A 25982-nucleotide genomic window follows, 5' to 3' on the forward strand; every position below is an offset into this window, starting at 1 on the left:
CTTTGAAAAAAAATAATAGCTTTTCATTTCATGGCTGTGATCTGCTGGCAAAATGGAATAAAAGATTGCTCACAGACAGGGTTCACTTTATGTGCAGTCAAGCATGCTGATTGCAAGTGCTTGTTCACAGTCTCTTCCTTATAATTGGTTTATTCAAGTCACATGACAGTATTCACTAATATAAAGCTGGATTTCACTTGGAAAGCATCCTAGTGAATAGTCTAGGACTAACACAGTGTGAAGGTAGATTATATTTACACAGGTACTGGGGGTACAAGAGCCAGAGACTACATATAATGTCTGTCAAAAGTTCCATGCAGACATTACAGCTTTTAAAAGAAAAAAATGTTAATAAAATAGCCGAAAGATCTCCAAAATATTTGTTTCACAGGCTTCAAAAACCAAAATAATGTTATACGTATGCTAAGTGCGTCCATGTGTAAGCTTACGTGGGAAGTTATTGTTGGCACTGTTGCAGAATCACATATTGTCTATAAATCAACATATACTGTAAAACATTTGAGGTCAATAGGGCTAAGGTACAAGAGGTTCATCAAGACCTGTGATGGAGAAATGTTGTAATGTGCAGACATGACTGTGAGAGTCCTGTGTAGCTTTGCTTAAAGTCCTCAACCATTCTGGGATTGATCATAAACAATTCGCTACATTATACTGTCCATTTACTATATAAAGGCATCAAGATGGTTTATATCAGATGATATCACCATCATTTTATAAGTACTGTAAAAAAGCACTGCAGCTAAAGACATTTCAGCAATAGATGGCATTAGTTTGTGACTCTTCTGAGATCATCCAGATCATATTGATAGGTGCATCTGACCTGCAGTTAATGTCTTTCTGACCTGCTTCCCATAGGAGAATGCAAAACCCTTTTTAAGCAAACAAAACAACCTCAACACAGGTTCAAAATGTGTCTCCTTTATGGCCCTTCAACCTTTTTTTACACTTTCTATAATACTCCACCTCTCCCCCTCTTTTCTCACAATCACAGATTTATATGTTTTATAAATATCTGTTTTTAATTTAACCAGCCACACCCTTTGTATTTCTTGACTAGATGAGAATGACTTACCCATAGCTGCCTACACCCTCTTGTACATGATATGAATTCCAGGAGGTTTCAGGGCAATCTACAGCATATACCCATACATCACGGTGCATCATCAGGGGCCAGCTGCAAAAACCAGGTCAAGGCAGCCAACTCCAGATGAGATAGGAGAGGATGATGGCATTGAAAGACTGGGTGTGCAGCAGTGGAGAGGAGTTTTAAACAGAGCAACACTGGATATATTGGGATTGTGAGCATGTTTATTAGGTATAACCCCGCAAGGTAAACTGGGATTAATAAATATTAGGGGTGATGTTTCTCTTTAAAGGATAAGTTCATCTTCGGGAACATGTTACATGTTTCACCAGCTTTTAGGTTGGAACATGTAATATGTTCCCACTCCTGCAGCCGCTCGGTGATCCACTGCTTCTTTGTGACAACAATACATGGTGAAGTTCCCCGTACTAGGTGTCACTTTTTGAAAAGAGCTTGGCCATGAGAGGTTCCGCACATACGGCTACATCATTCATTCACGTCCTTTGCAGCTATCAGCTTATAGTTCTCAATGAACTGACACGGCACTGTTGAGTGCTCTAGGTAGTTTATTGATTCTTCCTGTCAGTGTGAAACTGTCTGCCCATACGATGTATGAGCAGACAGCTTACACCGACAGTCTGCAGAAGCCCTGCATAGCAACAGTGATCTGCTGATTGCTGGTGCAATGCTTTCTAGGATACTAACAAAAAAAAAAAAAGTAAAAGTAAATGCAAACTTTTTTACCTGCAAAATAATGTACATTTTTTTTTTTTTTAAGGCAAACTTAGCCTTTAAGTTCACTGACTAGAAGGACAAAAATAATCTATCTGTAGTTAAATGAGGCCTAGCTATGGCAACAGATTTTGAACACCAATTATACATTGCATGCAAGGCATTTCTGCCGAACAATAAACCTTATTAGACAAGCAGAAAATCCATTGTGGCATATACAATAATCATAGTAGCATGGAAAGAAATGAACTGGCAGCAAGCAGGGAGATTTGTCTATCTTGCCCACATCAAATATGGCTGTGCAATGCGTTCCACTCACCGGACATGAGGTCACCGAAAACCGGAAATGTTGTCAATGCGTTTCGCCCCTCCTCCAAGGAGTTTTATTCACTAAAGGCTTGTTTTATTCTTATAAAATGTGAGTGCAGTATAGGCATTTTTTGTAATAAAGGCTTTACACAGTATTACGCTATTTGGCTCCCCCCCCCCCTCTTTTTCTTTGCATCCACCATCCACCCATGAGCGAGAGTTTGCAGGTCACCAAGGAAGGATTGCTGGGGGTCGTTTCATGTCCATCTAAGCTTGTGATCAATTTTTTAAATGTGAGTGTAATGATGAACATTAGTTGTTTTTTTAGTTTATGCAGTATTACATGATTTGTTTTTTCTTTTCCTCTTTTTCTTTTTTCATCCACCTGAGAGGGATTGTTTAGAAAGATATTGAAGATATTGGAGATTCGCTTAGTGATATATAACTGTGGAGATCTCATGCCACCTCCAAAATGTGTCTCTGATTCCTAAAGCTATTATCAACCTGAGAAATCACCTGATTGGGTGAGTGTGGGTGAAAATTTGAACCACTACAGATGATGTGAGCACGTTGGGAATCATAATTTTTGTGGTAAGTTTTTTTTGAAACATGACTTTTATTTGGACTTTCTTTTTTATAAAATTTGTTTGCACTGCCTTTTATTTAGAATATTTACTGCTGCAGCAATTAAAGGACATAATCTGAAATTGTGTACATTTTCAAATACATTGTTGTTCCTGATAGTTGTAAGGGTAAGGCTCCATGCACACTAGTGTTTTTTTTTTTTAAGCTCAAAAAATGCTTGAAAAATTGCTGGGTAAAAAAACGCTTGTAATAATGTTTTTAGTATTGTTTTAGTATCATTTAGAAGTGTACAGGAGTGTTTAGGGGCATTAGCATTTTATTTGAAAAAAGCTGTTAGGAGTGTTTTAGTAGCATTTAGGAGCATTTAGCTTTTAGTTTTTTTTTAGTTTTCTGTTAGAAAAACACTCCAAAAAACTATAAAACATTTTTTTTTCTGCTCCTGGACGGTGAATCTCAAAACTAGCTAATAGCCTAAAGTAATGTGCATGAACACATAGGATAACACTATTTAGCTTCTAGGAGCAGAAAAAAACGCTAGTGTGCAAAGAGCCTAATGTGGCTGAGGAGAGAGGGTTTCCTTCACAACATGCATAACTTTTCTGTATATGTGCAGTACTGTCTGTCATAAGTAAATAGGGTCTTTGAGGCATAGGATGACCTATACAGTACTGATTCACTTTATGATTGTGGTGAATGTGTGACAAAGCTTTCACTCTGCTTGCACAGGTACCAAGTATACTGTCACATATAGCAAATGCAGTACAACAGGATTAGGTTAAACAGAGTAGAGAAATACCTGTGTCTCAGGAATTATGGGGCTGTCTTCAGGAGAGGATCTGAAAAATGTTGACAAAGGAGATGATACTATGACTGGGTTCGGCCGGACAAACCCACTCAGGTCACAACTAGGGATGTCATTCTCCTCCTTCTTCATTACCAAGGTGTCCATCACATAAAATACATTCCATGGAATCCAAACTGTGTGATATTGTGTCAGAAACGGAGCCCTTTCAAACATAAGCGTAAGAGATGCACCTCCATTCGCAACCAGATCAAACCTGAACAGACACAAGGAGAAAAAAAAGACGTGATAAAATAAAATAGTGGAATCTAATACTAACAAGCTCTGGTTAGCCCCCGTGTGTTCCAAATGAAAAGAAGCAGTGATGGTACTATGCCAGCAGATGCCGAGCTTGTAATAATAGGAAACGCTACACAGCAAAGCCCAAACAGCTCTGCTGGGTTTAAAGAATATTGATTTATTTGCTGTATATGATAACCTCTATTGTATCAACATGAAAATCAACCTGAACATGCAGTTTGCAGACTACAATGGCCCAACTTCATTCCATCACATCTGGTAGAGGGCTCCCAGAACCACAAGCATCACGGCGCATTTTCTAATTTAGTGCTTATCTGCTTATATCATCTTAGCTCCAGCCTAGAGACATAAGAGAGGAAAGCGATGTGGGACGGTTATACCCAGGATATAAAGATTACGAAGATTACGTCTGCAAAACCGGAGAGATGCCAGGAATAAACAAGAACCAGGAGACCGTAATGCAGCCTGGGGGCAAGACTTACAATTATTATCAAGAATCAGCCTATGTTCTAAATCATGTACAGCACTTGCAGCCCTAACAATGCTAAACTCAAGACATGTATCAAAATGTGACACATAATTATGTAGAGTGCAGGAATGTAATTGTGGCATAAAGTGAGAACAAATACCTATGTATACATATTTACTTTATCACACATCAATCTTTCATCTTCCAGTTGACCCTCTTCATTCTTACCTGTACTAGGAATCCTAATGAAGTATATGTCAAGTCACATAAATGGATTTAGTATTCAGTGGTAAATGAAAAGTATAACAATATGTTTTATTAAGCAAACTCAACTAAAAATTGGACATGCACATTAGTAATGTCTGTAATTTTTCACAGTTTATTAGCACTAGTATGGGCAACTTTAGAAGTATTACCCAACATGGTGAATTTTTTAATATAATTGTTTATTTCCACAGGACCCTATAGCACATTTTTAAATGATGTTTATGTCCAGTTTACGGCTCGGTTCACACTAGTGTGGGCCGTGTGGCCCGCGTTTGCGCAGACATGGCAGTCCATTCATTTGAATGGGCTGCTGTGCCTGCATTTCACGCAAGGAAAATGTGCATGCACCTTTTCTAAAACGCATTCGCAGGGAAACCACATGCTGTTTTTGACCATGCGGTTTCTGTGCAGTTCCCGCACCTGCGATCACGCTGTGGGATGAGAGACATGGGGATGCAATTCAGAATGAATGGCACTCCTAAGCGTCTTTCAAGAGAAACGCAATGCAGGTGCAGTATGGGAATAGGTGCTATTCCTGCACCTACAACCAGCTCGCAGTGTGCCGGCTAGTGTGAACCAGGGCTTAGTCATTTTTGCTTAAAAATGGGTATTGTTATACTTTTACTGTTACACTTTTGATTTACCAGGGAATATGGGATATTTTTTGTGAATCATCTACTACTGGCCGAGTAAGATCCATGGTGAAATATCTATTGAGATATACAGTATGTTTTTATTTTTGGCTGCTTTACTTTATTATTTTTAAACTACAGGTTGTAAATCTTAGTAAAGGCTGGCAATATGCATAAAGCTAGTTGTTATTTAATAATTCTTAACTATGACACTGTAAAATGATTAGCTATTAATCCTAATGGTTATCAGTTTGCAACACTGTCATGTTATGGCAAAGGATACAGGTGGACATATCTGGATATCATCTCTGATAAGGTCATCATGCTGGTCTCTGTTACATTGTCTTTTTTGTGTAAATCAGATGACCTGCATATTATCTATTGGACAGAGTCATTGAAATCACCTGTCACCATATATCCTCAAGGTCCTACAAGCAGCTTCACATCGCATACCCATAATAGTTTGGCCAGCGCTGACATCTACATCAACCTCTCCTGAATCACTGAACATGGTACAGTGACATACAATATATATATGAATGCATTTTCCTCCATATTATTATAGTGTATTTTCAATGAATACATATATAGAGTTATTATTGTAATGCCTGCCTGCAAGCACTATTTTATTTGATTTCACCTTTTGCTTGCTTGCCTTTTCATATTTTGATGACTATATTCATTCACAGAACCTACTTCTATTGGTTATTTTTACATGGAAGTTACCATCACTGCTGAACAAGTGCTAAAATCAAATAAATGAGCCACATACAGCATGCATTGTGATCAGACAGCCTGAGCAGATGAGAGAAAATTATAGAGTTGCAGGGAGTAATGGGTAAAGTAAAGCAGAAAAACTCTGCAGCGCTATAAAGTAGGTAGCACAGCCTGCGTCTTGAACTAACAATTACAGCTACCTCCATCTAAATGCTGACATAAGATGAGCAGCACAAGAAAGTCATTGCTTTCAATTAGTTTGTTGATTTATAGACTTGCATTGAGAAAATGGGCAGTAAAGCACAACCATTGCGTAGCGCTGCAAAGCAGGAAGTAAAGCCTGAGTGTGTAATGGGCAAATATGGCTGCTCCATGTATATAAATATTGTAATTACAGACTAAAGTTGAACTCTAGACTCTAGATATAGAGAAACACAAATTAATGCAATGATTTCAGAAAAAAATAGAAACTATATGTTTTAATGCAACTAATATGAGCAGCTGGATTTGACTTGGTGTCATTCTCCTATATTTTCCAATACAGGAACATTCTGCCTGGGAAAGTGAGGGCCCAACAAGGAACATATGGTCAATCATCAATCTGCTGCTTCTTCTTCACTGCCCAATCACAGGCTGAGGGCAAGCTGTATGTCCTACCTGCAGTAGAGGAAAGTCTGGTCTCCAACCAGGGCTGGGTAAACCTGAGGATTTACTGTACAGAAATACATTTCCTTGGCATGTGAACAGCTCTTTTATATGTATTTCAACTGTGCGCTTGCCTGCCGTTCAGCTTTAAAGTACCAATTATATTATTAAATGGGCAAGTGCAGGGTTATGTCATAATGTGCTAGTCTGCACTGCATTTTAGCACATTATCACAAACAGACGTACCTTTAAAACAGAGCCCTCCAGTGCCAAGCTGTCACTGCACCTAGCTCTTCAATCTACTCCCGGTCTTCCTTCTACTTTTGTGCTCTCTGGCCATTTGAATGGGCAGGATGTAATGATGTCACTCCCGCACATGTGCATAGGAATCATGATTGTGGCACGGTGCTCTCTCTCTGTGCCGTGAATGCAGATCAACTGTGCATGCACAGGTGACATCATCATTAGCTGCCGACGTGAATATCTTCTAAATGGTGCAAATTTTCAAGGTATTTATGGCACCTACACATATGCCTTATTATAAGCTTACCTGTAGGTACAAGTTTATAATAGAAGTTTACTACCACTTTAAGGTTTTTAAACTGTCAATGCATACTGATAAGAATATTTATATTACACGAATCTCATTTACATTTTTAATGAACAAAACATTCAAAATTCTGTAAATTTCTTTTAAAGCAATAGTAGGACCCTTATCTTGCCAATTTTAATACAGACAGATATTACATTTTGCTGGCTGCTATTGCAATCTGTATTAATTCTGTAATAAACCTTTGCTGAAACGGAAAGAGCAGAGTCATAAAATATGGCATTTCCTTTTGCCTTTTATTATGTACACCCCCAGTTATTTTTTGGTTTATGTACTCACATCCCATCCTGGCGTGTGATTGTATATCCATAGTTGGGGTAATGTAGAAATGACACATTGACTCCAATGAGTGGTGTTCCATCAGCTGTGAGAAGCTGGCCTCGGATTACAGATGCAAGGCTGCAGACAGAGAGAGAGAAAGAGAACACAAGACTTCAGGTTATGTATACACTTGCTTCCTGAGAGGTGATTCACGGTATAATTCCCCGCTTCACTACCTTAGGTGGTTTAGTGTGAAGTTCCCGCATCATAAAGCTGCCCAATGGTGAGCACCTCTAGCTAGAGCAGAAAAACACAATAAAATCCTTGTGGTGGAGTAGTAACCTTTTCAGCATTAACCTTTTATATTCTACTTCGGAGCTGAAGGGTCTGATGAAATATATCCCTGCATATAAGCCTTCAATTTTTACAACGGACCTTCATTTGCATTTGAAAAAAGGCAGAAAATCACTGAACCTGCCTGAATATCTTAAAGAAATGCACTTACATGCTCATACAGTAAGTCAATTAAGTTTTTCCTTCATATATTCCATCTGATGCTTTCCATTTTCTGTGTGCACTGTGGGCATCCTATCGGCAAAGGATCTAACTGTGACAGTTGTATAATGTCCCTAAGTTCCCATTTTTATTCTTGAAAATTGGTAGATATAAAAAAAGTCTTGCCTGCAGGATCTCTGAATGGGAAAATTCCTTTTGTAGCTTATCGGTTAAGAGAAACTGGTACTCAAGAAATATCCAGGGTGCCACTACTATCCCTTCCTTCTGAATATGCTAGTTCACTGGCTATCAAACTGATCCAATGTCTTTAGTATTTTCTGAGTCTCTGCCAGGACAAGTATACAGAAAAAGGAATTGAACTCTACTGTGTCAATGCTTTCTGCATGCACATTCAGAGCCAGTGATTCAGAAAGTATTGAAGTCAGAGACAGCCAGCACTTTCAGAAGGATGTGTGCATGGCTCCCTCCATATGTCCATCGGTACAGGTTTCTTTTAAAGTGGTGGTAAACCCTTTTGTCCTCTGAAGTTACTCACCTCAGGTGAAACACAGAAATGAATCAAATCTTCCTACATACATTTCATCTGATTATCTACAGCCCTCCCTTCTCTACAGCCTCCTAAAGCACACTGTTTACACAGCATTTCTGAGCTCCCAGAAGGTGGGGGTGGGGATTTGATGTCACGCACTGCACAGCATAGAGCTGAGTGTAATTTGAGACTTGAGTGGAAGGAAAGGACACCCCCCACACACACACACAGTCTCATAGGGAAACATGCACAGCTGAGGCTGCCGGTTATCCCTTGTCTGGTGTCAGCAAAGAATGTCAGAAGTGACTCATGCAGATAGTAGAGAAATAAGACAGCAGACAGAATTCACACTTGTGCTTTAGATCAAGGAAGGTGCACACTATAGAAGGCTATGCTTTGTTCATTTTTCATTTTAGAGGTTTATAGACATTTTAAATTCCAACTCTAGTCAAACTTTGTTTAGGCATGTCACTTTAAGCATAGCAGGTAGGTATAGAACCTTTGTTGGCTTTGTATTGCAGCCTGTGTCCCCATTGGGCAGATTTTTCCTCACTTTCTGTCTGGTTAAGAAATGGTTGGAAATCTCCCCAGTAGGAACACGGGTCAGTACTTCTGCGTGTTTTACTGTCTCAATGACAGTCACTGCACTGATTTCTCATCTGGCTGCCACTGGGGGAGAAAGTGAGATGAAATTTCAACAATGGGGACAGAAAGAGCATTAAAAAAAGAAGTATTATGCTTCCAAAGCCTAGCCAAGAAAAAAAAAAAGCGTTTTGGATGAAATTCATTCTACGGACACCATTGCATCTGAAGCTACATACATTAAAGATTGAAAGACTTCATCTATATTACAGTTCTTTTAAGCAGAATATGTTAAAGCATTTCTTCAGATTCCCCTTCAGGGAAGCAGTAAACCTAAATGTACATTTCTACATTTTACAGTTATAATTTTATTTTATAACCTCTGCCCTTGGATTCAATACCAATTTTAAAAGAAGCATTGCTATCTTAAAGTGGACCTAGCTTCCAACTTCTCCACGATAACTGTATGCATGCTAATTAATGTGTAAGATTACCCACTCATACCTTATCCAGGGGTCGTCTACTTACTGCAATGAAATGGCCTATAGATGGCACAATCATGTAAATCCTGGTGCCTGCACCTATTGTTTTTGACAGTGTGTATACAGGATTTCCCACACAGATAAGCCCCCTGCTTCTACCTCTGAGAACCATAGAAAAGTTGCAATAAGCCAGATTTATTAAAGTATATGAAACCCAATGAGTCAAATTTTATACAGGCCTTAACATCTTCATGTAAATTTTAAAAGTATTTTTTATTGTTTTGAGCCTGAAGCTTTTATTAACCAATTCAATACCGGGCAATTTTACACCTTCCTGCCCAGGCCAGTTTTCAGGTTTCAGGGCTCTCGCACTTTAAATGACAATTGCGTGGTCATACAACACTGTACCCAAACTAAAATTTTATCATTTTCTTCACACAACTAGAGCTTTCTTTTGGTGGTATTTAATCACCACTGGGGTTTTTATTTTTTGCTAAATTAACAAAAAAAGACCAAATATTTTGAAAAAAAAAAGTTTTTCTTTGTTTCTGTTTCAAAAGTTTGCAAATAAATAATTGTTCTTCATAAATTTAGGCCGAGATGTATTCTACTACATGTCTTTAGTGAAAATAACCCAAATTAGGATGTATTTTTTAGTTTGTAGGAAAGTTATAGAGTTCACAAACTATGGTATAGATCTGAATATTGATCAATCCTGAAGTACTGACAGCCAATCTAATTTCTTGAGGTCCAAGAATGTCAGAACAGTACAGGTATCCCCCAAATTACCCCTTTTTGAAAAGTAGACAGTCCGACGTACTTCATAAGAGGCATGGCGAGTTTTTTGAAGTTGTATTTTTTTATCATAATTTTTCGGAAAATGAAAAAATTAAAAAAATTAGTTTCACTATTTTTTTTTACATATTGTCACCAGTGCAGTACAGTGTCATCATATAACTGGCAGGGCGGTGATCAGGGACACTGACTGGTGACAGTATGAAAAAAAAAATTATATATTTTTTTATTTTTTTATTATTTTTTATTATTTTTTTTTTCTTTTTTTAAGATTTTTTTTTCATATTTCACTATGACCAAAGTAGTACAATGTTACCATAGTAACATTGTACTACTTTGGGGAAGTGATCAGTATTTTTATTTTTTTTTTACACAATTTGCTTACAGCAAAGAATTACTTTGCTATAAGCAAGCATTTACCTGAATGACATTGATTCATTCAAGGTTTTTTTTTTTGTGCTTAGCTGTGATTTGGCCACAGCTAATCATATGACATGTGCATGTGATTAGCTGTGACCATTCATAGCTAGGCAGTAGTATACAATGGATGGCATGAATGAAGCCATCCATTGTATACAACTGTCATGTGATCTGCTGTGATTGGTCACAGCAGGTCACATGGTACTGGCAACGGGGCCGATACTCAGATTTGTCATCGGCCGTGTCCGAGGTACACGGCCAGTGACAGATCGCGCCGCTCTGCAGGAGCGCAATCTGCGCATGTGTGGGAGGACGCCATATGGCGTCCACCCGGAACGCTGATGACATTTGCCGCCTGCCATTCGGCCATAAGGCGGGCGGCAAATGGTTAAAATAGTAACTGGTGAACCTGCCACAATCATTCTTGTTCAGGCACTTTTTTGTCACCCCTTCACATGGGCTTCTAATGAAGACTAAAAGTGGCCGTTTCAACACGCATTATACATGGTCCACCATTGTCAGGAAACCTGCGTTTACTAATGCCATACAGCCATCACTGGAGCACATTTATGTAGACAGCCAGTGGCTTCAAAGAAGCTGCAGGAGATCAGCATTACTGAGATGAAACAAAGGATATAGATTGAAAAAAAAGTATTTTATTAAAAAATGGTAGTCATTTATGATACATAGCAAGCAGTTAGGATTTAAAGAAGCTAACCTATAGTATGTTAAAGGCTCTCAATTTACACTAAAAATCCATTTAAGCATGTCTAAAGCATTATTCAGCACTCCCTAAAGTTTTATCCATAACTACTTGATAAAAAATAACGTTCTTTAGCAAGAAACATATATTCCACATTAACAATTGTGATGCAGAAATTAGTGTGTATTATAAATTGCCTCCATCATTGTTCCTGTTTCTTCTTGCTGGAAGCTGCAATTTTATTGAAGCCCAGAGCCCCTGAGCAGCAGTAAATCTTTAGGTTGTCAGCAGATTAGCCTCTATATTTTCTGCACAGTCGCAAAAAATGTGGAGCAACTGTGCATGTGCAGCGCAGGGGGAGACAATGTATTACTGGATTTTAAACAATATAGGCACTTATTTTTAATGTTTTACATAAATATATATATGAGGACCAGTGTTACAACAGTTTTAGTAACTGGTCACTGGGGGACTGAAGAAAAGTTATCTTCCTGTATGTAGAAATCCAAATACATATATATAAATGAGGACCAGTATTAAAAGAGTTTCAGAAACTGATCACTGGGGGACTGTAGAAAACAGGTAACATAATTTTGAAGTATACTATTAAGGCCTGGGCACAGTCACCTGCCTGCAGCTAAAGGACTAATAATAAGACGGCACAATGTTTTTTTCTTTGCCTGCAAAAATCATATTTGTGTTTGTTGGGCCATGTCAGGAATTTATTCATGCTGTTACTGATAGGTGCGTTTACATGGCCAATAATAGGTGCGTTTATGTGGCCAATAAAGCTTGGTGAATGCTATTAGTCAAGTGCCAATGCAATTTACCTGTCATTTCTGGATATTGTGATTAGGGAATTGCGCTCTAAACCATCAAAATACACTACTTTTTTTCTTCACCCAAATTACATCTGTATTTGCATCTGACAAGTATGCCAGCTCACACCTGGAGTATTCACTAATTCTTACACTGAGTGCTTCCATATCCATTAACCATTTCTAAAAGCAATTACAGATCTTTAATGAATTGGAAATTTCTTGAAATAGCAAATGGTGGCTAAGAATAGCAAACTTTTATTGAATCCCTAGGATACTTTAACTTATAATAATATGCCCTGTGGTCACTTACTGTAAATGGTTCTAATGCAAAACCTAATAGCTGACCTGTCATTTGGTGAGAAGTATGGTCATTGAGAACTCACTGTACTTATACAAGTGCTGTAGACATAAAGCCTACAATATCATTTCCCACTAAAACGTCTAATATTGCCTAATGAAAGGCAAGGTACTAAATGATTAGTCCATTCATTTACAGGAGCTATAAAAGCTCTCACAAATGTATAAACCTCCAAGCTTTCGATGTGTCAAATATCTGGCACTTGCATGGAGAAAAGTATTCTTTCCAATTAATTTTGCAGCAATTGGTACACCTGATGGGAACAGGAAGGGAGAAGATTTAGAGGGGGCAATAAGGAACATTTGTGCAACAACTTTTAATCAACTGCTGTGCCTAACTGCATTAATACTGTTAAATTACCTTAGACCCAGGAGTTCTAGTGTAAATCATCTTCCTTTACTCAGCAGGACACAAGGCACCTGCTCTTGCTTACTGCTAGTATTTCACTTCATTACTGCTTTAATAAAATACCAGTCGGGTTGATTAAGAAATCACAGATTCATAACAAATGTTTTCTTTGCAATTTACATTCTTTAAAAAAAATAAATGAAAAACTTTAGGTAAACACATTCTTATGTTAGTTAATGATATTTCCATAAGTATTCTGGAATTGATTTTGCACTGTTCTTTGTCGTTGATTTTTTAAAAGACTGTTGCTTTTCTCATTTGGAATACATCGGGCTGATGTCATTAGCACCTTGCTAGGTGGAGAGGCTGAGAATGGAATACATTGCGCTGCAAGGACATCTGGAACTAAATGTGTTGAAGGCAACAATGGAAATCAAAATCGGAAGAAATGTTCAAACAGACTTTGAAAAATATGTGTGAAGAGCAGATAGACTGAGGAATGCAGCCAGGGACTGAATAAGTAGCATACACAATTACTTCAAGGGTGCTTGAAATAAAATAACACCTAAAAATCAAAACGGACTGTAATTATAGAAATATTGCGGGCTGATTATATTTGAATGTTTTTGTGAGTATATGAGAAATAAAATAGTCCCGACACTTGCTAGAACAATGGATAATACATAGCTGCATAAAGGAGCAACTATCAGTGTTACATATGGAGAGAGTTTGCTCCAATGGCTGGGGGTCCCAGGTTTCCCATTAATGTTTGGCTATGACTGAGAGCACATAAGTTACATGTTCAGCTCACAACGCTTTGTTTAATGATATGCTGCAAGAACCAATGGCATATGGTGACTGTTTGGGCCTAGACATCAGGTGTCATTAATATAGAATGTCTGAAGGAATATATCCAAGAGAATCTTGGACTTCAATGCCTATTAATATACAGTAGCAAAGGTAAAGAAGACAGTCATTCAAAAAGCTTACTGGCTCTCATTAGGCAGTTCACATGCAACCAGGGCTACCCTCCAATGGGTACCCAGGAACATCACTTAGAGCTTAAAGGCATAGTTCACCGTTACCAAACAACTGCCTATGCATATAAAAGATGTCTGTAGATAGAAACAAACTGTGCAGCTTTGATCAAAGCTGGATAATGCCCTTATAATAGGTTTAGGCCATTTAGGTACCTAATTAAGCCTGACTGAATAACTCCCAGAGATTGGATCTCCCTTTCCTGCCTTGTTGCTAGGACATTGCTAAGAAACTCACAACTATTACTGTTCACTCCCATCATCACAGGCGCAAGCTCTCATAGCTACTGCACCAGGTGGCAGTGCATGTGGGGGGGGTTTGGGTCAGAGAAATAGTTCATTCCTGTGAGGGTGGGGTGAGCAGTAACAGCTAGGAGTCTCCTAACAACATCCTAGCAACAAAGCAGGATGGTGGGTGCAATCTGGACTAGTCAGACTTCATGAGGTATGTAAAAAGCATACACCTATAGCAAGGGCTTTATTCAACTTTGGTCAAAGCTACACAGTTCCTTTTCATCTATAGACATTCTTTATCTACATAGGCAGTTTATTTGGTAAAGATTAACTATGCAGTTTATTTGGTAAAGATTAACTATGCCTGTAAACCAAATAACGAGATAATAAACAAATGCTTTATGAATTTGGTCTGGCAATACTTCTTTTGGGTTGAGCTCTGAGTAATTGATTAATACAGAAGAACCCTATCTATGGGAAAATACTTACAGCTTTATGAACCAATGTGTTGTTATGAAAGCATTGAAAAATGAACGAAATTCATGTTGATCATCGAATCATTCGTTTTTCGCATCATTAGTGTGCCAGCTGCGACACACGATATTTGTGCCACAATCAAGAGTGCCTGATGCAATATGCTGGTTTTTTTAAGAAAATCTGAACAACTAAAAGACACAATCGTATGAGCTATTTTCGTATTTCAGTCAACAGAACTTTTGTTTTTTTAGACTCGACTATGGCTTGCTTAACTGGTGTTAACCCTCACCCATCAATCAGCATTACACGTGTCCTGGCTGAGGCTACACCTGCCATTTTAAAATAAGAAATGTAACTGTTTGCTGGCAGTCCCCTGAATACGGCACACGGTGTTCTGTAATAAGGTTTGCAGAGCATTCTGGGATCACTAGCTATGTACCTGCTGACTGCTACAGCAGAATAAAAATTCAAGCCAGTATGGCCAGTTCCTGAGTCACTTGGAAGAACAGGGATTAGACTATCCCAAAATAATTAAAAACCCATGTCGAGGAATCATGCCCACAGTGACTTGCTAATTGGACCAAGATTCTTCTTTGGTGGGGGAGGAATGAGGAGACGACTTCCACTTGGGAGGGAAAATACCACTGCTCACCCCTAGCGAGAGACTCACCCATATCTAGCTAGCTAGACACACACAGGCCGCTACAAATCTTGCATACAATCTGGGGCACTCTAGGAGTTGTAGAGCAGCCAGGTGATTATCACACATTTCTGAGATTTTCCAAGCTATCCTGCAAGCTGTAATGCTTGCATGATCACTTTTGCCACTGCCAACATACACAAGACCATGATTTAGGGCAGCTTGCTACCATTTGCAGTTTGTCAGCAGGCTGGTCTGATAGGTAACCATACACACACTGACATCAAAGCAGAGCTCCAGCCAGAAGGGGAAGTTCCCCTTTAAGCCCCCCCCCTTGGCACTTTTGGGGGGTTGGGGGAGCAGATACCTGGTTTTGACAGTTACCAGCTCCCAGTTCCATTTGGATCACCTAGACGATCCAAGGGGAAGTTCTCTTCTCCCATTCCCTCACTGCAGTCTTCTGGGACTGCGGGACCATTTACAATGCGCAGAGTGGCTGATGAATGCGCAGTGGGAACCTGGCTGTGAAGCCACAAGCTGTTGCAGCTGGGTGCACACAGTTGACATGCTGCAGCCGGGTACAGAAGACCGAGGGAAGGAATGGTTCTATTAAGCACATCGCTGGACAGGTGAGTGTCTGTTTATTAAAAGTCAGCAGCTACAGTTTTTGTAGCTGCTGACTTTTAATAAACAGAAAAATGACTGGAGCCCCTCTTTAAAATTAATCTGCAAGCAATCAACAGCCATACAGTTTCATACAGATTAAAAGCGAACACACGGCCAAGTATACAGGCACTAGTAATATAAGTACCTCTTTAGGAGGTATATATTCTTAGCTTCGTGGACAGCAGGCCACTCATTCATTTTTATCATCCTAGATGGACAGCACATAGAAATGTGTATAGAGACAAAAATTATCAAAAAAAAAAAAAGAGAAAAGGAAATTACATTACAATTTTGTCTTTTTGCTGTTAAGTAAAAACGGAGCAAAACCAGAACACAACCTTACTGTATGGGCAGTACTATTTTATGCTATTGGGGGCAGTATGCTGGAAATTCTATAATGAACACGCTCTTCAGGGGGAATACCATGTTAATTTTTTATGCTATTTATTTACAGCGGTGTTTATGTGGGATGGACACAAATCCCTGGCCTATCACCTCTGGAGGGGTTAACTTACCTGGTGTGAGAAAAGTTCTTGCCTCTTGAAGTGGCCAAAGGTTATATGGACCAGCTGATGGCTGGGTCACAGTTAGGTGATATTTCAATAATTTATCTGCACAGTCCTACAGGGTCTTGTCAGAAACTTGTTGGTAGTTAGTTGTTAAATCAGGTCTGCAGGCCTGAGCTGTCTCTGCCACTGGACTGACAATAGGAAGTATACAAATCACGGCAGTGTTGTGTATGCCAAAACAAGGACTGCGCTGGTTTCAAACTGAAAAGGAGAGAAGACTCAGGCCTGGAGCACCATGTGGCCCTGAATTTTGGTAAGTAAAAAGGGCATTCTTTTTTTCATGCCAGTGATCAGTTAATACGGGTGAGGGATGTGAAGAGGCTCTTGTTTTAGACAGTGTTGACCTTTGAGCGCATTACAGTACAGAATTAAAGTATCATACAGAATATCAATAATTTATTAAACAGTGCTAAAATGCATAGCAAGTATTCAAACAGAAACAGAGAAAAGATTCACTAATCAAATTTATTTATCTTGAATTTCAGAAGAAAGCAATAAAAATATTATCATGTGCGATGCATTGCTTTTCTGTACTAAGAGATATAGCAAACATTGCACATTTTAAGCATAGTAAAGGCTTTTCAGCTTACTATTTCCCACTAGTACTAATGTATCCATAGAGCAACAAATATAGAGCCCAATTTCAGAGTTCTTAATCTTAAGAGCTAATTCCTAAGTAAAAATAACCCATACCAACCAATCAGAATTCATTCTGATGCCTTCAGACAACTAGAAAATGGATTTAGATTAGTTGCCAAGGGTTATTACTCTTGATAAGGACTCTATATTGAATAAGGACAAGTTGCACATAACAAGGCAGGGTCACGTCAGGGAAATGTCATTGTCAGAAATTCAAGTAGCCTATAGCAATTCTGTACCTGTCTGTCTCACCCATTTCTTATGAGTCTTGGCATAACTTGACATGTTTGCTATTCGATTTTAATTTATTTAAGATAATGGCTCCCCAGATATGTGGAGAATATTTAATACTTAGAAGTCACAATCCAGTTTATGTGGTAATTAGAAGATGCGCACTATTACAGGCTCAGGGAGGTTTTATCCCGGGTTTCTTTAGGCATGAAATGTTAATAAAGAATCTTGCAGGCAGGTAGAAAAGTACTTATTTGCTGCACACAGGTTTAGTGCTGGTGACAGATTTACCTTTTATTGAAAGGGTTGTCTCCGGGGATGACATGGGTGCTGTCAGGTCCTGTGAGGAAGCTGATCCTATCGTAAAAAGACTTGGCAGCCTGCTGGGATGGTGACTGCTGGCTCTGGCTGATAATGTCCTGTGGATCAGGTAGACCACGGCAATACGGCTGATTCTGGCAGGAGCTCTGTAAGCAGCAGTCTGGGTCCATGCAGTCGATTAAGCCATCTGCCAGAAGAAAGAACTTGACTGAATTTATACTCATCAGGATTACCTCTTTATTGTATTAACACTTTCACTCCTGACTCATTTCCAAGAACATTATAACTTATCTAGCATTCTACCACATCAAAAATATTGTTAAATCACATAAACAAGATATTATCTGCACTCACAAAAATGTATGTAAAAGTTATTGCGCTCTGAGTACACTTAAGAAGCTACACAATCTATAAGCATCTCAGACGTAGAAGAATGCGACTGATGTCTCATGGGGAGAGGCTGGGTAATTTTACTATTTTAAAGTGAAGACGCAGCCCAATTATCTCATAAGCTTCGACAATTCAATGGTAACTAATCAGGCAGAGTAGTTCAAAAGACCCTTTTGACAGTTCAACAAAAACATTTCCCTATGTTTCTTTGTGCATTTAGCATTTTTATGCATGTTATTTACTTTGTGTAGACATCCAAAAGGCCTGAAACTGCTGTTGGGTGCCGCCATCTTGCATATGATGTCAGAAGGCCCAACAGACTCAAAGCTGTCACTTAAAAGGGAACAAAACCTAACTTTTAGAAAACTGCAAGCAGGCAGCTCGCAATGCCATGTGTCTTCTGCAATAATACACACTTTCCCGCCTGCTTGCAGTTTTCTATTCAACGTACTCTTTACATGTAAAATGTACAAGCGGCTCAGCATTCATTCCCAACACATTCCGGCTGTTAGGAATATCTCCTGTGTGCATGTCTGAGATGACATCATCCCCCACCGGCCTATTAAGAAGCCAAAAACACAGAGAGAAGATGACAGCAGCTGGCAAGAGATGTAACCGCCACTTTATTGGAAGGCAGAGGTGAGTATATGGGGAGTTTAGTTCTTTAAGTGACATTCTATAGTATTGCTTTGTCCTCCTCCAGCAGCTACATAAAAGATAATGTAGGGGAGTGAGGAGTGGAGGAGCTGGGCCAGTACAGACAGTATCAGAAGACAGAATGTGGAAATGCCGCACACCAGAACCCAGTCACTACATAGAGAGGCATGGATACAGCTTCAGGAGAGGAGCATAGCCAGGAGGAGTTAAGGCTGAAGCTGTATTTTTACCTCTCTATATGGTGGCTGGGTTCCACTGTGCGGCGTTTCCACCCTCTGTTTTCCAATCTGTTTCTGCTAGCCTGGATGAGCTTGTTTGAACATCAGCACCCGATCTGTGCTTTGGACTGCAGGGGGCAATTTTGTAGAGCTTGGAATGGCGCTCCAAGTTTTTGTATTTGAGTCACCATACAGACAGTAGTTAGACATGAAGTGGCAGGACACACGGCAAACTGTGGATGTTCTGGGTAATTGCCACTTCTTGGAGCGGTTGATTTCCCCAGCAAGTTTAAAGGCACATTGCAAGTGAATAAAAAATGTTTAAGAGAAGGAAAATCACTGAAAGTAAGCATTTACAATTCTTACTTTTCTGTAAGATGACAGGGTCTCTTCAAACCACAAGCAACAAAAAGCTAGTGCAAGGGTCAAAAGTATCAGTGTCACTTCCAGAGATCATCTGCCATACTGCAGATATAGTCCTTAAAAAAATCATGTTCTGTTAAGCAGGTTAAATGCAAAAGGACAAACTGGCAGAGAGTGTCAAATCTCTTAAACCGATGGCTGGGAAGGAGACAAAGTGAATAAGAAATGAATCCATAAGAAAAGCATGAAACTATGCTAGCTTTTAATATATCACTCGGAGATAAGGGGATACTTCCTATAAAAGACCTGTGCCTACTTGACACCGATGTAACCACACATAACAGCTTGTCGGAGTGTCAGTATTCTCACCAAGCTAAATTTAATTAGAATAAACTCTAGCACGAGTCCATGCTCAGAAGCTGATATAGTGCAGCTGTAACACATCCTCCGCACTAGGCTGGGTAGAATATGATTTAGATGTTGCAATGGCGCAGAGTTTAATAACCGTTATCAGTGTGAGCATCAGCAGGCCGGTGTCAGCAAGAGTGATGCTGAGCTGTCATAAGCCTGCTAATTTAACATACTAATGCTTTTATTCCAAAACTCCCTGTTTGATATGTAACAATGTGAAACTTGTTTTCCGTGTAATGATTTTACGACTTTGAAAAAAAGAATCATAAAAAATACACAACACTATGGATCCAAGATAAAATATAACAAGATGTCTTTGGGGTGACATCAAATAGTACCTACAGAATATCTGTCAGGCGTAACGGCACCTGCGTGTCCCTACCCTGCTGTCATGATGTCACAATATATCCAATCCGCAGGCACCCATACACAACATAGGCATGATGTTATGAGCGCTCTCCATTGGGCTTCTATATAAAGTAGCACTTTGTGATTTATGACAAAATAAAGTTCACTTATTCTCCAGGGCAACATGGGGTATAGTTCCGGGGGGAAAAACTCTTGCATTTAGTAATTCATCTTTGTTAGTTTATAAAAAGCAAATGTACATCTGGCATGTAGTGTGCGGGTCATAAAAACTGCATGAGATTGACACATTCTGAACTAATCAGCTGGAAATGCATTTTTTACAAGCCTCTCTGCTGACATCAATCAGAGGAAGGATCTCATTTTCAACAGCCGAGATGCAGGGACATACTGTTTGTTATTTTTGTGTGGAGTTTATCAGCAACTTGCCCAAGCGAATGACGGATGGTTATGAATCTGGCTCTGTATAACTGGAGAAAACATTTCTCATCCTTTCTCTGCATGTCAGTAGCCTCTATTATCTAGTATAACTAACGGAACGTGCTCGCTCTGGCCTGGCTGAGCTGCATGGAAAGTGCTCCGACCGACTGCTAGTTCATACTCCATTTATTTCACACCGCTGGGATGTTTTGAATGGAAAGTACAGTATATTCTGCTGCAAGGATATCTGCAGGAAAATGTTGCAATAGGGATCATGTGGACGAATCTGCAAAAGTCACTCACCAACCAATCAGCATCTCCCTTTTATGCATTTAGAGAACACATGGCAGAAGCTGATTGGTTGCTGTGGCCAATGGTTTCTTTTTAATTTACTGGAATTGCACATTTTAACATTCTTACCACTCATGGTTTAGAGCAGGGATTCTCAACTAGGGTTCCACAGAACCTTGCGGTTCCTCTAGCGGTTGCTAGGGGTTTTAGTCTGGTCAAGTGATCCGGCTCCCCTATGTCAGCCAGCATGGCTAGATGGAAAAAAGGGAGCGCTGACAATGGATGAGCCATTGAAGCCTATGGGTGATGTCCCCACCCCAGGCTTAAGAAACTGTTGTTGGAGAGCTCTCTTCTCTGCCCTGTAGCCACTGATGACTAACACAGAGGAGATCATGTGAGTGGACCAGAGCAGTCTAAAAATAGGTAAGTATATACATCTTTCTTAGGTAATTTAGCATAGCTACACAAAAAATGGCAACTGTCCCAACCTATAACCAGCCTTAGCAGTAAGGTGCACACGGCAGGACAATGCACATCGTAAACAAACAAAGGATTTCCCAGCAACACTTACCAGCCAGCCTGCAAAACAGCCAATTTGGCCCTGTCTAACAGTTGTTTTGTCTTTTACACGTTTGCAAATACATGCGTAAGCCACAGTCCCATGTCAATGGTCCTTTGTATACTGTGGACCTAACTCTAAAATTTCCAAAGCCTCCATAGTAAGAGCACATATATCAATGGATAGGTTTAGCATAGCTGTTAGGATGGGGAATGGGTCAGTTTTAAGGCTAGATAGCTGTAAGCTGGAATTCCACTTTAATATATAGGATCCTTCTCCTATTGATCACCAATCTATTGGACCACTACACCAACTACCAATACAAGAAGATACTTTTCCGCTGACCACCAATGTAAGGGACACTATAATATTCACCGATGGTGTTCCTTTTCTTGCCATGGTTATTATTTGTTTCATTTCATGATTGCTACTGAAACTGTTTTTCCTATAGAGCAGGGGAGTGTTAAAAAACTATCTGCTCTGAATGGCATATATTCAAGATACACTACATTTATTATTCCTATGTGTTGTTATATTTACAACATCCTGACCACGCATATATGCCAAGAGCTAGATATGTAATAACTTAGCAAGGGTTTTCCAAGACATAAAAATTATTTCATGGGTTCTTCTGTATTAAAAAGGTTGAGAAAAGCTGGTTTAGAGAACTAAAAATGATGCATACCACACATTTAAGACAAATTAGCAGAGCATTAATTCAGTCTTATGCAGCCACTAATCATTAGGGAATGCAGGCAACTCTGTGCAAACTGGGTTTTCTTGTCGTTCCTAGATTAGTAAATTTCACTGTGAAATCTGTCTGCATCTAGGGAATGTCATCTCCTGCTTGGCATATACTCTCATTCTTACAGTGAATGTTTCCAAATTCTACAGGCAATTATAAACCATCACTGAATTGCAAATGTCTCCAAACAGCTGAAAGCCAAGAATAGGGAGATGTTATGGCATCCCAGGGTGATAATTGTTTAGTGGTATGCTGTGTTTTATAATGTGAGCAATACAATCTTTAAAATGATTTATTTTTCAGAATCTGGACAGCTCCTATTTTTTCTTAACGTCTTGCCACCCCTCCAGGTGACCCTTTAACTTGGTGTTAATGCCCAGAGGTGGGATAGGCTTCCTGATCACAAGATCACTGTGATTGGCTCCCATTCTCTTTTAATGATCAAGAGCCAGTGGAATGGACTCCTGGTCATTATTAGAAAATTGGAGCTATCTCTGACAACTTGGTCACTGTGCTGGATGTGCATAGTGAGCGTGCTCTCAGCACAGAAATCTGGGCAGCCACAGACGCATGTCATTAAGACCTACCTACCCTTCTGCCACACATATGTGCTATGTGACCAGCGAGAGGTTAAAGGTGTACCCTACTGTTTTGTCAGGGGCACAGGCCAACAAGTCAATGTCTCCACTTTTCAACCTACATTCATCTTACTTGGAACCTATGCCACTGGAAAATATTTAGACCATCAATGCTGACCCCATTCAGAATATACTAGTTGACTGGCTGTTACACGACAGGGTTGATTTACTAAAGACAAAAAGGTTGTCCGCTTTGCCAGGGAAGTTGCACATTGTAAGGGCATTTTCTCCAGAGATTAGTGAATGTGGAAAAATGTCACTTTGCAAAAAATGCCCAATTACATGCAAGGGAAATAAAAAAAACCTGCCTTTTTGTTTGCATATGACTGGATGAAGGAATTTTGCAGAACGTCACCTCATTCACTAAGCTTTGGGGAAAATGACCTTGCAAAGTGCACAGTCTATTTCCCTTTAGTAAATCAACCCCAATGGCTTCAATACCTTCAGCAACTGACCAGAACAAGTATGATGTTTTGTAATTCAGAATTTTTAATGTATATGCTTATGCTGGGTCCTTGACTTATAAAATATTTAAGCCAGATGAAGCCAGAGAACTAGCAATTTCAACTTCAACAATGGTAACCCTCATATTTCTTTTAGTGCAGTTTTCCAGCAAGCAAGCGGTTGCAGTGCTAGCTGAAAAAACTAACTTTACATGGTTAAATTTAATCTCTAGCTACTGAGATAGTTAACCACTTCTTGGCAGTTACTTCATTTGCAGCACATTCAAGCAAAAACTTAAAATAGCACAAATGTGTTGTTTACTGTTATCACTAACAGTTCCTTGATTTCACTTATTAGACATGCTATCCAGTGCTTCACAAATGGGTCAACGTGTGGAATTTTAAAGCTAAAGTCAAATGTTGTTACAATCCCCATTACCCTAACACCTAACCTGCCAGAATACAAGTATGTATGCCCGGCCAATGCCTGTTCCAGGATTGATCTAGCCTCAGGCTGGATTTTAAGAGGCAGCGAATCAGCACCTTTGCTTGAAAAATCCCCCAAAAGGGTGACAGAAGTCAGGTGACTCTGAGGAGCCCTTGCATGAATCTGCTTTAATAACTTACACTAATATATAATGAATTAGAGCCTTTACCAGTTACAACTTTCTGTGAAATAACCACATAGCAAAAACAAGTATTAAAATATAACAGAAGACAAAATCTTTTGGACAGAGTGGAGGTGGACTGGTGCCCCTGTTAGGTTTTTATTGCTGTCTGTGCCCCCGTTAGGTAAATTCACCCCATTTATCATTATCATTGAAAGTGAAAGTAAAGCAAAGTCCCCCATTTTGGGTTGTCTCCAGAACAGTAATAGAGGGGAAATCTTCCAATGGGCACACTAGTTCTAGTGACCCTGGTGACAACCAAGGATTTCCTAACTTTAGAGGGATTCATCTAATCTCCTGTTTTGGTTATGAGACAGGAAGTGAAGCGTAGCCTCCCCATTTGGACACAGATGGCAAAACAAAAGATTTTTAACAGATAGTTGACAACAGTGTAATTTTGTTGCACTTTTGCATTCATGGGCAACTCTAACAGAATAGCAAATGGCACAGAAAATATTTTTTTTATTTAGGATAGAGTGGGGAAGGATTAGAACCTCTGACAGATTCACTTTGTCCCCAGAAAGGGGAAATGGTTACCTTCTCTATTTGAAACTGGGAGAAAATCCAACATTTTAAATTGTCACTAGAACAGGAGGTAAGGGATAATACTTTCATGGGGATCTGGATGCGGCGACTATTATCTTAAGGTGGCCATACATCCTCTGATTTTTTTATGCAGTTGATTTGCGATTCTATGAAAATGATCAAATCGGCAAAAAAACCGAATAGCTGTAACCTCCCTTTTGATCACTTTAGATGCAATGGGGTTTATTTACTAAAGCCAGAGAGTGCAAAATCAGGCTTGCTTCTGCATAGAAACCAATCAGCTTCCAGGTTTTATTGCCAAAGCTTAACTGAACAAGCTGAGGTTAGAAACTGATTGGTTTCTATGCAGAAGTAAGCCTGATTTTACACTCATTTTACATCAATAGGCTGCACCAAGAAACTTTGCTTATGAATATGATCATATTGCGTTCGATTGTTAGGTTCCATGGTAGAAACAGAGTTACAATCTTGAACTTCTGATAAGTTACAACCTTCTCTTAACTATCGACAGATGTGTGTGTGGCACCCTGAAACCCCATCTCTTCAGGGAAGCCTACCCCACCCTCACCTAACAGCCGATCTCCTCCACTCCTCCTACCACTGCATCCCCCACAGCCACTTCCTCCTGTACCACTACTCCCTCCCTCCTAGATTGTAAGCTCGAAAGAGCAGGGCCCTTGAACCCCTTGTGTATTGTTTTGTTACTGTATTGCCTCATGTTCTGTCCCCCACTATAATGTACAGCGCGGAGCAAACCTTTCTGGCGCTATATAAATGCTGTATAATAATAATATCGATCAAATGGGTTGTTGACTATAGATCAATTATACCGATTGGAAGAAACTGATCAGAAAATAAATTGATCATTTATCAAAGCATGTATGGCCACCATAAGACAGACATTTGCCTTGCTTTGGAGAGTTTTTTCTCGTGTCCTGTTGTGCCCACAGGATATGTAGTAAATGTGACAAGGTCAAGAAAAAACTGACAGTGCTTTAATTCCTTCCCTACTCTATCCAAAGCTAAAAGAAAAGCTTTTGAACCCTTGTGAACAAGTCGGAAGAGACGAAACGCGTCAGAGACGTAAGGACGTACAATACAATTTCAACCCGGAAGGAGCGGCTCGGCCATCTTGAATACTGGAGTTCAGCTATATGGACTGTGGGAGAGGATGGACGCTGGCATTCTTTATGTAAGCTATGAATAAATTTGTGAAATCCTTTTATATACTTCATTGAGTCTTGCATTATCTGCCCCTTTTGAGGAACGGGGAAGGTGGATTGGAAGCAATAAGAAGCTTCCGAAGAGGGGGAAACTTTGGACTGCCTGGAAGGAGTTTTGCTTGGTCTGCATTGGAAGAGGGTAATAGTATTTATATCACAAGAGAGATGGCACTATCTCATTTGGATGCATGTGATTTTTCATGAGAGGGTAATGGCATTTAGTTTATTTGGATGGTAACACT

General features: G+C 39.5%; 1 protein-coding gene across 14 annotated transcripts in view; it reads right to left on the minus strand.

The window, feature by feature from the left end:
• Positions 1 to 25982, minus strand: part of TENM3 (teneurin transmembrane protein 3) — a 1391898-nt gene that overhangs the window by 115272 nt on the left and 1250644 nt on the right. For all 14 annotated transcript variants that reach the window (XM_089669645.1, XM_089669651.1, XM_089669650.1 and 11 more), the window contains 3 exons: positions 17773 to 17989; positions 7453 to 7572; positions 3528 to 3789 (listed from right to left, as the gene is read on the minus strand). In XM_089669645.1, coding sequence (XP_089525771.1) covers positions 3528 to 3789; positions 7453 to 7572; positions 17773 to 17989 — 599 coding nt within the window. The remainder of the gene's footprint in view (positions 1 to 3527; positions 3790 to 7452; positions 7573 to 17772; positions 17990 to 25982) is intronic.

The sequence above is a fragment of the Staurois parvus genome, unplaced genomic scaffold (genome assembly GCF_062004578.1).
Source record: "Staurois parvus isolate SC_StPar_1 unplaced genomic scaffold, SC_StPar_1.0 ptg000080l, whole genome shotgun sequence".
NCBI lineage: Eukaryota > Metazoa > Chordata > Amphibia > Anura > Ranidae > Staurois > Staurois parvus.